The sequence below is a fragment of the Glycine soja genome, chromosome 11 (genome assembly GCF_004193775.1).
Source record: "Glycine soja cultivar W05 chromosome 11, ASM419377v2, whole genome shotgun sequence".
In the NCBI taxonomy this organism is placed as follows: domain Eukaryota; kingdom Viridiplantae; phylum Streptophyta; class Magnoliopsida; order Fabales; family Fabaceae; genus Glycine; species Glycine soja.
Window position 1 is genome coordinate 42,559,450 of NC_041012.1, and position 13,117 is coordinate 42,572,566.

The following is a 13,117-nucleotide window of genomic DNA, read 5'->3' on the forward strand; positions in this document are numbered from 1 at the left end:
AGAAAGGTATACACTGCAGGATATAGCAGTAGAGGAGGATTTTACCCATATAACGAAACCGCGTGCAACCTCCTTTGAGAGACACCTATAGATCATCTTTTTCTTGCGGAATTTTTTTGGAGAGAAAAACACATGCTGAGCAGATGAGGACTTGTTATTATTTCTGTTTAGATTACACAACTTTTGACCAAACAATTTTACGAGACAATACAAATTCCTTGATTGCTTGGTTAATCCCAAAGTAAAGCTCTACTACTATTGATGAAAAGGAGAAAAAAAGCAGTGGTGTTAGTTGACAGTTCCCATAGCTAACACTAATTATGAATCATTCACACCTAGTTTTTTAATTACCATGATATTGGTACAGAATATTCACTTAGTTTTCAATAATTTTAATTGTTCTTTATCCTACAAATTAAATCTACCTAGCTAAATCATCTTACAGGTATTTTATTATTACGAGAGAATCACTATGGATCCTATGTCTTGTGTTAATGGTGCAAGAGCTTTCTTCTATTGAATACTATACCGAATATCTTGTTATCAAATTGAGCTGACTCATCATCCCGAAAAGAAATATTAAAAAGGCAGACTTCTGCCGAAAATTAAAACAATCAAGGAAAAAATTCTATGTAAAACTAGTCGATAATAACCAAAAATTGGGGAATCTCTAGGGAGCTAAATAAAGGCATAATTTTAAAATAACCTTTTAGTTTAAAAAATAATTAAAATGTCACGTCAGTATAAAAATTGCATATTATATCTCAATTAAAAATTATCTTAAATGTAACTTTTAATTATTACAAAAATTAATGCTTATTATACATGACACTTTATAATTAAAAAATAATATACAAATTTTTTACACATTGTCAATGTATAATTAAAAAATAATATACTTTTTTGGGGTAAGCTTGTAATTATTGTAAAATATTGAATCTAACTCAAACCTACTTAAGAATTCTGAACTCAGTTCTACTTAGAACAATGAAAAGTTAATTATTACTAAATAAAAATATTAAATTATTATTTTTGTGAAAATGAGTTCTTACTTAAAGGCAAATCTTTATAGTAACTTGAATTAATTGAAGAAAAAGAGTAACAAGTGTTTTTATCATAGTGATTTAGGTGATTTTCCAATTTGTAAAATTCAAATTCAAAATATGCAAGGCAAAATTTTTATAGTGTTCATGCGTGCAGGATTCATGGCATTGGCAGTTGTTCAACAAAAGGTGCATGCTGATAAACAATGTTAAGCCTAAAATAACGTTGATTCAGTGGCAATGTCGTGTTGGTTAGAGTAGGTTGCACTACATATGAACAGAGGATGTACATTAAGTCAATTGTCAATGACAGACACAGGCAAAACATCTGCTGATAATCCTCCAATACTAAACTAGAGATTCACAACCTGTGTAGCAGGAAAATTACAAGACAAATCAGAGACTTCTTCCTTGATAGATTATGTCAATGGGAATAACCTAAAATTAAATACCAAAATTTGAGCCACCAGTGTCACTGAGAGAAAGCTAAACCTTTACGTTTTCACATTGAATAACCTGAGAATAAATACCAAAATTTGAATTAGAAATATAAAAAAATTATCAAGAACAAAACTATGATTAATAAGGCAATGGTATAAGAATGATAGAGATACTAATATATCGGAGCTTTACATATTAACATTAACATTCATAGCTTTAGGTAATATATAAGGCAAGTGCATATTTTTATCCAACTTCTTTCACAAATATTTGCAGCATGCTAGAAAATTAAAAAAAAAAATACTATATAGCAATTAGCAAAGAGAAAATTTGGATGACCCCAAAATGGACAATTTTTTCAAACCCTAAATAAAACATTGACCTTGTTAAAACAATAAACGTGTGATTCATCAACATTTAAAGAGTTACAGTAAACGCTTTAACGAAAATTGTGTGGAAATTAAGAAACAACTATTTTGCTTTTGATATTTACATACATGGATTTAATTGTAGGCATCCATTTGCCATGGCAATTTAACGAGCTTTGAATCCATTAGTGGTCCTCAACCTTGTGTTAGAAACTGGTAACTTGTACTGATCCACTATCAAGTTGATACTACTACCTGGAAAAATACAGAAACGCATCTCTCAGCATCTAGGCATAGTAGCCCTTTGGTTTTAGATGAGACCTGCACATGCATATTATATTACGAATGCATGGCTTAGCTCAGTAGCAAACTGTTTCAAGGAGCAACTTCCTAATCTCTACACACTATAGTAAATTGTAGTTTACTTGGTAAAATTCAGCTTCAGTGTAATTAATTACTTAGCAACGACAAATATCATGAAGTCTTCATATTCAATTAATGGTCTATACATATTATAAAGAACATGATGTGAAAGTTACCTCCAATTACCATCTTAAACAGACTTCTTGCCACTAACTATTCGAGATATCTGGAGACCCCTGCTGAAAGCTTCATTAAAGAGAATCCTAGTTTGCATTGATTGAAATCCAGGTAACCATGATACAATTGCCATTGGAGCCATAACAATAACCCCAAACAGCAAATCATATAGACGAGCCAAGGAAACAACAGTTTCCCACACTTTAGTTGTCTGCAGAAAAGGCCTAAGCACCAGGGCGATTGAAATCATTCCCCATCCTGTTGGAACGAATGCCAAGAAGCTTGACAGAAGATCAATAAATTTTAAATGGGCGAACTCCAGTAGGAGGAAAAGTACAAGAACTGTGATTACAATCACAAGAAGCTGAACTAATCGATAATATAAGTGCTCCTTTGTAGCAAATTTATCCCGGGCATATGCCATGATGATATAAATGGCAACAATCACAACCATGACTATCCAAGACAGCAAGTAAACAGCTATACTATTATTTCCACCTGCAATACCCAGCTGATAAACAATGCCATACTGAAAGAAGAAGAATCGAAGGTTTAAAATGATTTCCAACAGCTTCCCCCATATACCGGTTGTTTTTAAATGGTCTTGCTCCTCATACCACCATGTTTCCCAGCTATGTTCTGCCTTTTTGAAGGGACCACCAGGATACCATATCCAATTTATAAAATCTTCAAAGTCATATACAGTCTTCAACCAATCAAACCCAGAGGGATTGAAGACAAAAGGAGACATTATCCATGAAACTACAAGAAACCAACTTGAGATTGTCATAGCTATGTACACAAAAGTATCCCTAGCCAAAGGACTATGAGCAGCATACACAATTAAAATAATCCCAAGTTCAATACCCTTCGCAAAATGGCTTCGAGCATATAGTCGATAGTTCTCAGCAAAACTCTTGTGTGCCACAACGAAACCACGACCTGTTGCTCGGTACTTGGCACCACCATGAAGTATAGTCCGACCAAAGAAATGTGTGCGAGTTCCCAAAGAGAATGTGTAAAATAGTGATGCAAGCTGCAACTGCATTGTCAAGAAGTCCCAAAGAGCTGGAAGGAACCCATGCTCAAGAGAGTTTTCGAAAATCATTGGGAGCGCAGTGAAGATACCAACCTGGATAGCAAACTGCTGATTTAGGACTGCACCAAGGGCTTTATTGTTGGTAGCATTTTTCAAGGCTGCATGTTCAATACCACTGAGAGCCATATAAAGGCGGCCCCAAAGGAAGGCATAAACCATCAGTACAATAACCATGGAGTTAAAGTAAAATCCTATGGTTGTGTAGAACACTGAAAGCATGCGAAAGAAGTCTAATCTATGGCCTAGCCGGTACACATCTCTGCTCAGGACCTGCTCACCATTCCCACTAGCAACCTTGGCCTCAAACATGGATATCTGATTCAAACCAACATCTCTTCCTTTGCCTACCTGTATATATTCGTGATGTGTCACATTGCCACCTCGCAGGGTACAATTGAAACCGGCAAAAATATCTTCGCTGATATTGATCACTCTGGAGGCCTTGCTGACTCCACCCCGACCCAAGAACCAGAATCTGTCAAACACGTCCGGATGACCATAGTGCATTCGTACTTTCAAAGGGTTTGCCAGAACACGCTGACCCAGTGTCACAAAACTTGTGTCTTGAGCTGACATGAACCATGCAAGTGAGGAAACAGATCCTGTGAAGATATTTTCTCGGACCCCCAAAATGGTTGGTTTCTTAATACCATAGTATGCATTGAACTCCTCCAACAGATTCCGCATTTTGAGAGCCTCCTCAAAATAATTGTCTTGATTCATATCAATGGTCTGGACTGCATCACCCCGTGTAAAGATTATGGCATGATTCTGATTTTCCGGTTTCCCTTCTCCAAGTTTTAAAGGACCAGGCAACCTGATCCGATAAATCTCAACCTCACTCTGCAACTGCTGATCATACTTCACAAGAACGGAGTAATATTCAGTCCCCTCCCTCCCTAAAGAAACCTCATCAACATACGCCACTCGAAGTGCCTCGTTGTTTTGCATCAAATACAATATCTCGTCCGCACGGGGATTCTTGTCTGCCTTGTGGCGCCCATACATTTGACATGCCACCACATACGTGAACTTCATCAGTGCACTCCCATATTCATGTCCCTTGAATAACATGGACACACTGCTATCTGCCGGCCTGAGATTTGTCTGTAAAGATGAAGGTCCGTTTGAGGGTAGGCCATTTAAGCTGCTGTTTTGGTTCATTGAACCATGTTCTGATCCCTGTCTTACATCCATCTCAGATGCTGAATCAAGGAATGCAAGCATCTTAAGGGCCCTATAATAATACATCATCCCCCTAACCGTGCGAGACAATGTTTGTCCTCTATGGGATACCCAAAGGCGGAGATCCCGGGCCTTTTCTGTAGTCCAGAAGTCCTCCTCATCTTTCAACCCTTCTCTATGCATCCTTTCCATAAAATTTTTCCATTCATCTTCATAAATCTTCTGCAGATAAAACAAAGTAGTAATACCATCCTCATTCTCCTTTCGGAGAGCCTCTTTGCCATACAATACTTCCTCATCATAATATGGGGTCAAAACACTGAAAGCCATCATTTTTTCAACATAGGGAGCACGGGGAATGTTCATAAACAAAGAATTGGTAAAGAAAGCAATTCGTCGTCGTGCCTCGAGATTCAATGGGACATTGTGCATTGAGTCTCTTGAAGTAAGAATTGTGTGCAATCGTCTGAGCTGCTCAGTAAAGACTGCATCTCCAGCATCAGGAAACTTCACAGCATTCTCAAAGATGAGTCCTTCATCAGCTGTTGAACTTCGTCGTGCCAGACCTTCTTCACGTAGCTGGATGATGGTCCTCTTCACTTTTGGGAACTCTCGAACAAAAAGTTCATACAAAGCTTGCAACAAATTTACAGCCTTATTCATATCTCTCTCTGGTTGTATCAAAAGCTGAACAAATTCACTCACCTTACCATGTATCTGTGGTAGCCGAGACATCTTGTATGCTTCTGTTAACTTCCCCGTCTGAATGTAGCTGTCTATGACCCCGAATATATTAGTCATAATGGAATACTCTTCTTTTTCAGCTTTAAGAACCTTGGGAAACAAATATTTAACACTATCATAAGCTTCAATGACAGCACACCGGCGATACTCATTCTTGCATATTTTCAACCAAAGTGACCAGTCAGACTCATTTTCCAGCTCTTTGGCCTGACTGACAGCAAGCAGCAGCTCATTACAGAGAAGGGAACACGGCCATCGAATAACCCTAATATTCCAGCAATTTGGCGGCAGTTTCAAGAGCTCAAGTTCTCGATCGCTGATGATATCTTCCTCCCTGAAAGTTATCATAATCTCATTCCATATTAAGGCAAACCTGGTAGCATCCACTTGGCTTGATTCAATCTTATTGAAGGGCTGACCAAGTCCATATCGCAGTTTCAACCTGTGGATGGCATCACGAAGCTTCTTTAACAGTGTAGCTTGCTGACTTAGCAGCTTCTCCTCTGGCATCAGATTGAACTGCATTGCACTGGCAAAGAACTGAAATCTAAGTCTGAGTTGTGTCACATTCCGAATTTCACCCAAATGCGAGAACAAACCAATTGCCGCGCCATAAAAGGCAGAGAAAATTGAATACCATATCTGCAAATCCATTAAGTATACCAGCACAACAGGTACCCATAGCAAGACAACTGCTACCCTGTTGGTGTTGTTGAAAAACTCGTGCCATTTATAACGAATGTTCTTAAGATTCAAAAGAGCCTTTGTTGGAGCAACTAGAGGCTCGATCTGAAATAAATAACTGAATGAAAACTTCGAAGCTAATACTGCTACCCAGAAAACAGTATACTTTACATTATCTATTAGCGCTTGTCTCACACCCCGACCCACAAAAATCCGGGTATGAAACCACCATGTCAACAAGTATACTATTTTCCAGTCTGATTCCTCAATGACATTCCGCAACCATGGCACCACGAACAGCACCAACGCCAACAGCTCCGGGATAAGAAAGAAAAGGACAACTTTAAGAAATGTATAAATCCTCTGATTGGCCGCATCAGACCAGATTGGCCTAGAACCCTTCTCAATCCAAATCATTCCATAAAAGACCGAAAACAAAACAGTCCACATTATGGCAGCCATGCTCTTCAGCGCCATCCTCACTCCAAGCCACCTGGTCTCTCTAGTAACCAAGCTATACTGAGTCCCGGCATCAAGCACCGATTGAAGAAACCTCAGAGCACTCCAAGTGATAAACACAGTCAACATCTTGACCTGCACATCCCTTTTCTCCAACGCCTCCCATGGATAAGTGGTACCCTCCCAAGCAACAATAATGGCAGCCTGAAAGAACAAAATCAGCATCACCCAGAGCCTATCAAAACTCTTATAAACATTCCAAAACGACCTCTGCTCCACAAACCCCGTCTTCCCCACCCTCTTCTCCTTCGGCGTGGTACCGAAAAAATTACATTCAAAATTCAAAGGCCACCCGAGTCTCTTCAAACACCTCCTACTCCAGAAATACTCATTAATGTCATCATAATTTCTCCACGCAGAGTGCGGAGCCTTTCCATTTCTGCTACTATCAACCTCAACCTTAATAGTATTATAAATAGGCATAATCACAGACTTCAAAAACCCTAATTCACCAGAAACCGTAGGCATATAAGGACGACCAGTATCAGGATCACCGTGTTCATCTATAACATGATTAAGCTCCTTCGCCATGAAATGATAAATATAACAAAGACACTCGGGAGTGAAACGAAGGTTACCGGCCTCTCCCCAAACCAGAAGATAAAGCGACACGTACAGCAACTCGCGCCGAAGATCCGTTGGGTCGCGGCGGCGCGAGAGAAGCACGTTCGACTTCAGGCCGAGGAACGAGCACCACGCGGAGTAGTTGTGGAGGAGCTTTCGCCGGAACCGCCGCAGCACGCCGGCGTCGAGCGCGTCGACGATCACCGGCGGCGGCTCGAGGCGCATCTGCGAGTTCGCGAGGTGGAGAACCAGGTGCTCCCTCTGGTTCCGCGCGTTGTCCAGTTGGAAGCCGAAGAGTAACCGGAGCCAGTCCAGAAGGTCCATCTCCGGTTCCCACCGCATGAACTGGTGCTTCGGGAGGTCGCCGACGGTGCGAAGAGCCGCCGCGGCGGCGCGCACCTCCGGGTACCGGAGCGACGGATGGTCCGTGAAGAGGTCATGCACGGGGATAATGTTGAAGACGGAGTTCAGCGGAGGCGGCCGCGGCAGGTTGGTGGCGCCGCCGCGCGCGGCGACGGGTCGCTGTCTTAAATTCATGGTAACGGAAATGACAACGTTAAGGGTTAAACGGTTAGTTGCTAACTAAAGCGTTTTTTAAGGCATTGAGTTAGCAGCGTTTTTTTCATTTTCTCTGGAATTTGTCGTTGTGAGCTAGTTTCACTCTATTTTTTTGCTATGGCGGAAGCAGGAACTGCGAAGAAAGTGTCTGGGAGTGGAGAGGAGGAGATGCAAACTTACACGAAAAAGAACTGAAACTTTTGATCTCCACTGTGTAGCTTTTTTGCTCTACGCGCTGGGGATCAGGGTGTAACCCACGCTCCAATGATAGTGGCTTTTGAAGAGGGGTTTTAACTTTTAAGTGGATGAAGAAACGGTTATATTTGGAGAATTATATGGTAGTAATAAGCAGTTAATTTTACCATGAAACGACAACGCGCGTGGGTTTTGAGGGTCCCGCACGGGGTTTAGGGACCGTTTGTGATGATGAATAAACGACGGCTCTGATCGGTGTGACGCTGGGTGCGTGGGGATTTGATGTCGTAATTTTGAATTTTTTAATCTAATATAACAAAGATGATGTATAAAATTGTACTTATTTATCTATGTTGCTGTACACCGGCACGTGCAGCACGTGTTGCTTCAGGCCAAATGGCTTGTTTTGTGTCCTTATCTGGGATATGCTACCACTTTCACTTGCTTTAAGATAATCATTATTTCAAGTTTGGTCTTATTAATCAGATTCAAAAGGCATCTCACACCTTTTAAGTAATTTCTTTTGTTTTTTATTCTTACGGAATTTCCTTGTTTCTTCTTTAGTTGAGTTGAGGGTCCAACACAACTCATCTTATTTGTATACTTAATTAGGCAACAAAAAATATATAGTAGTAGACTAGCAGTATAAGATATCGTCAGGATTTAGAAATATACGATTCTTCAAACACACTTTGGTCACGTATACTGTTAATTAAATAAACCCAAATTCTTATGCCATGCAAGGCCAGAGCAGAACAAGGTAAAGCTCCTCCCTCCAAATCTGATTATTGGTATGGTTGATGAGTGGGCAACTCAGGACGCACGAAAGCATATAAACCCTACAACCCATTGTGTTCTATTCCTAAGGCTTTGTCTCATTCTCATGCACATGCTTGTAGCAGTGCGCATAATGCAAACATTGTTTTGAGTTGGCCCACATGCTCTAATTTAACGGGAAAATTACATTTATTGAATAGCCGCAACCACGAATGGAATTCCATGCCTAAAATATAACATTCCCCACACTTACTAAATCTAAAACAGCTGTGCTCTACTTACCTTACCCGCACGGCAATACTAACACCAGCACCCAGGATTATTCTCGACAAGAGATTATAAATACAGGACAAACGTAGGACGACTGATTATAAAACTAAAAGACAAAAAATATTAGAATGCGGAAAAATGTATTCTCTTATTATTTTAAAATGCATTCTCATATGGTTTCTAATAAAACCTAGCAAGACCCTTAAAATAAATTGTAGACATTCAATCATTATAAATATCATCCACCACCCTCATCAATAAATCTTCATTATTACCCGCACTGCAAAACAAACGTTGCTTGCAGACTTATTTTGATCCCTAACAAGATATTCATACAAGTATACATAAATCTTCATGTAAAATAAATTATAGTACAACATTAAACAATATATTTATCATAAAAAGAATGATGAGTTTGCTCACGACACGGCATCAAACAATATTTATTTATTAAAAAATGACAAGATTGAACAAACTCAGTACAAATCCCGTAACTAATTTGCATAAATTATAGTAGTACTTTAATTTCTCCGTTTCTAAATATCTATATCAAAGGGAGAGAGGGCTATGTCAAATCCCCCTGCTATAAAAGCATTGGACGAACCTGCTAAATAGTTGGACCCCCCCCCCACTTGCCAAAGATTCGGAAGTTCATATAATTAAAACGAAAATTCCACATCAAATCTTCACTGGTGCTGTTCCATGGTATATTTCAATCAACTATAAAAACAACAATTGTTGTCTTCCTCGATGTAACTTTGCACTAGCCAGGATAGACATGATCACTGTACATATGAGCCGTCATATTTAAAGCCTCAAGCATTGCTTCTCCTCTGACATTGAAGTTGAACACACATATCCCACCATTGTTAATATCAATAGAACGAAACCTGAATATTATGACCAATGTCAAAATGTCAACTGCTAGATATGGCAGCAAGAGGTCTTATTGACATTAATTTCAAGCACGCTAATTTAAATTTAAAGTAGTCAAAAAGAAGTGATAAGTTTCAACCATTCAATCAATCATTAACTTCTGTAGCCCATTCCAGACTATTAACTGAGACAATAATTAACAAAATGGAAAGAGGGCTGTTGAAATCCACACATTAGATGCAGGAGTGGAAACAACACCTGATAAGTTCATCTTTTGACTTGCAACATGCATTACAATCAACAGCAATACCATAACAAAATTGTCAATACTATCAAGTTATCCATCCTAAAAAAGATATGGAAGTATCTATCAAAGCTAAACGCTTGGCATTTCTTTTAACTAGGGGAATAGCCAGTAATATTAAAATGAATAAATAATTCATGCACTCACAATGTAAAAGTTGTTTACACTGTCAACAATTATTACCTTGACTTTTATAATAATTATTGTACAAATGATTATTTCTAATCGGTTGCAAATGTAAAACTTTTACACTGATGGTGCAGGTTTAGACTCAATTAAAACCAAAGTACATTTTTTCATTAAGTAGGCCCAATATCAGTTTAAATATTTAATTGCATAACCAGCAATTCTTACCTCTCTGGGCCCAGGCCTAAAGCAGTGCAAGTTAATGCCCTCAATATGGATTTGTGAGTCACAACCAGAAAGCTTTCTCCCTGAATAATAAGATAAATCTTGTTGGAAGAAAACATTAATTGGGAAACAAAGTAGCAACTACAAAGAAATCTTACAGGTGACAACAACATCTCCTTCCAACAATCTTTTGCAGCTTTCCAGAGATCTCGTACCGGATATCTACCATTCATGAGAAAATTGGCTGGATCTTCTCTCCAGATTGTATACTCTTTGGGATATATTTGCATAGCATCCACTGCCTCCAAATTAGGAACGTACTGATTTAGTTTAATTATAAAGAATGGTGGGAATGATACAGATAGAACAGTGATATAAAATGAAAACATATCAACACTCAGTAGCATTAACTTTAACAAGTGAAGTTATTTTTTCTATCAAAAACTAAAAAATTTAACTGCCAATAATGATAATAAGATAATAATCAATTGAAGCATCTCAACAGTCAACACTAAAGTGACAAATGCAATGTATGATATGGATTTGACTACTCAAAAGTAAGAAAGTGTGTAAACTGACTAAGGTGCATCCACTCGATTTAAAGTGGACTAAGTTTATGAGGGTATTCAATTCAAATCATGGGTGGATATACCATTACTTTTACTTTTACCTTACTTTAGACATGCCAAATCCATATCCCTATAATATAAAACTAAAGCCACAAACATGTAAAAAGATGCTCGTTCAGAATTTTTCAAGTTGGGCAGAGGCAGTCTCACCATTTTTCATGCCTTCAAGGTGATAGAGAGATATCTCTTTAAGCGAATCAAGATAAACCAATGGATTTTCCCTCCATTGCCATATAATTTCAGCCGTTTGCTACACCAAACACCCCCAACCATTTCAATAAAATGATGATCAGTATTGGCAAGCATGAGAATTATAATTTCACTAGCCCCTAACCTTGGCACGAGATATTGGACTTGCAAAACACTGGTCAAAGTATATATTTTCCAAGGCTTTTTTGCACCTTTTTGCTTGCTCTTCCCCAACTTCAGTTAATACAGACAAATCTGAGCTTCCCTGAACACATATGATCAATTTAATGACAGTGGATGGCATATGCAGTAAATGATGTTGAATGTGAAACATCTAAATATCAAACAAAAACTTCAGTGAGTTCAGTCCTAAGAAACAAGGGTATGCGATTTTTTGAACAGCTCTCGGTAAAGTTCAAATGATCAACAAGGCATTTCAGAATGAGAACATAACGGAGAGAAAAACTATCCCTGCATTTACAAACCGAGCCCCCAAACCCCATAATAAAGTAGAATGCAAACCTGAATCCTACTTTCTGAATTCCAAGTGCTAAGACCGTGCCTTAAAAGAGTCACTTTCTTTGGTGAAGAGATTAACTCATTTGTTAGTGATGTTGTTGCTTTTGAGAAATCATAGGCACCACCAGTTACAGACAAATCAATACTAGTTGGAAGCTTATCTGCATGAAGGCACCAGAAAATCAACTTTAATACAAGTTGGAGTAAATGTCTACAAAGTTTTCTGTGGATAATTTAGACACACACTAAATATCATAGAGTTTTTGACAGTTAATTCTAGAATGAAAGACCAATCAAAGAAATCAAACTTGTAAATGTACAAAACCACTTCTTGAGTCAGATCTGCCAAAGCAAATATTTTCAACTGAAAATCTACAGGTGGATCATTAACACTATACTATGGTACATGAAGGTGGAATTCATCGAGTAGCCTGGTGAAATATTATAATACTGCACACATCGAATCAAATGTCAACTAGCAAAGAAAAATTGAGTCCTGGAATTTCTGCCCAAAACACTGTTTAGTGGCTTAAACCACTATTGGGCAACCTGCATGACTCAATATCCTAATTTAGAAACTACAAACTATGAATGTGACCATTCTGAATAGTATTCCTTTATAGATGGCTCTCTGGGCCTCTCCTTCACCCTCTTTTGCCTCACACTACTAAGCTTGTGGAGTTGGCATGAGCCATTGAGTTATAACTTATAACAAATACAACTTGAAGAAATACAGGCAGAATAACTATAAAAAAATATATAAAAAATACCCTTTTTCCTCCTAAGCACACATAAGTAGAATATAATAATTTGAGGAAACAAAAAATAAACACGGGCCTGTTCCTACTTCCTATCCTATAATAGAAATGTGAGCAACAGCCAAATAACAGAAAGAAGAAGAAAAATCCGAAGTATCCATCCACGGGCAAGAATAAAACTTGGCAATGACCCACCATCCATGGACCTGTTTGTTTGGTGGGTTTTCATTAATTAGCAAAGTGGATGAGAGAAGTTAATACATAATTGATCATTGACCTGGGGAAAGCTCTGAAGTAGAAGAAGCAGAGCAGCAGCGAATGCGGGGAAGAGTGCGTCGTGAGGATGTCCGAAGTGGCCATGGCTTAGGGGAAGGTTTGGTCAACAAGACAATCCCACAAGTGCCCATTTTCCCTCAACTGACACAGGCTGAGGTTGTGGTTCTTGTTTCCTGCTCGAGCTAATAGCGTCACTCTCTAATCTCTACTTATCTATGCTCAACAACT

The 13,117-nt window shown here is 38.6% G+C and overlaps 2 protein-coding genes and 1 non-coding gene across 5 annotated transcripts; all 3 read right to left on the minus strand.

Moving 5' to 3' along the window:
• Positions 1-1,252: 1,252 nt before the first annotated feature.
• LOC114377125 (callose synthase 11-like) lies at positions 1,253-8,019 on the minus strand. Of its 3 annotated transcripts, XM_028335527.1 has the most exons (4): positions 2,392-8,017; positions 1,982-2,107; positions 1,496-1,559; positions 1,253-1,411 (listed from the first exon to the last, which is right to left on the minus strand). In XM_028335527.1, exon 1 carries the CDS (start codon positions 7,722-7,724, stop codon positions 2,406-2,408), a length of 5,319 nt encoding a protein of 1,772 aa, XP_028191328.1. In that variant the 5' UTR covers positions 7,725-8,017; the 3' UTR covers positions 1,253-1,411; positions 1,496-1,559; positions 1,982-2,107; positions 2,392-2,405. The 3 variants fall into 3 exon arrangements, with proteins under 3 accessions (XP_028191328.1, XP_028191327.1, XP_028191326.1); XM_028335526.1 differs by having other exon boundaries at positions 1,253-1,559; positions 1,982-2,173; positions 2,392-8,019; XM_028335525.1 differs by having other exon boundaries at positions 1,253-1,559.
• On the minus strand, positions 4,678-4,756 carry LOC114377734. Its single transcript, XR_003659171.1, has one exon. It is a non-coding gene; the product is annotated as a small nucleolar RNA J33 (small nucleolar RNA).
• A 1,337-nt stretch (positions 8,020-9,356) lies between the features above and the next one.
• Positions 9,357-13,087, minus strand: LOC114374218 (probable 2-carboxy-D-arabinitol-1-phosphatase). The gene is made up of 7 exons (XM_028331832.1): positions 12,891-13,087; positions 11,859-12,016; positions 11,482-11,601; positions 11,298-11,397; positions 10,677-10,816; positions 10,522-10,601; positions 9,357-9,877 (listed from the first exon to the last, which is right to left on the minus strand). The coding sequence occupies exons 1-7, from the start codon at positions 13,018-13,020 to the stop codon at positions 9,751-9,753; spliced, it is 855 nt and encodes a 284-aa protein (XP_028187633.1). The 5' UTR covers positions 13,021-13,087; the 3' UTR covers positions 9,357-9,750.
• Between the last annotated feature and the right edge of the window lie 30 nt (positions 13,088-13,117).

Excerpts from the sequence above, each read along its gene's own strand:
- LOC114377125 (XM_028335526.1), bottom strand. The coding sequence starts at position 7,724 with ATGAATTTAAGACAGCGACCCGTCGCCGCGCGCGGCGGCGCCACCAAC.
- LOC114374218 (XM_028331832.1), bottom strand. The coding sequence starts at position 13,020 with ATGGGCACTTGTGGGATTGTCTTGTTGACCAAACCTTCCCCTAAGCCA. Across the intron at positions 10,817-11,297 it reads CCTTGAAGGCATGAAAAATG|TGGATGCTATGCAAATATAT; the intron begins GTGAGACTGCCT and ends ATTTGGAGGCAG. Across the intron at positions 9,878-10,521 it reads TTAGGCCTGGGCCCAGAGAG|GTTTCGTTCTATTGATATTA; the intron begins GTAAGAATTGCT and ends CATAATATTCAG.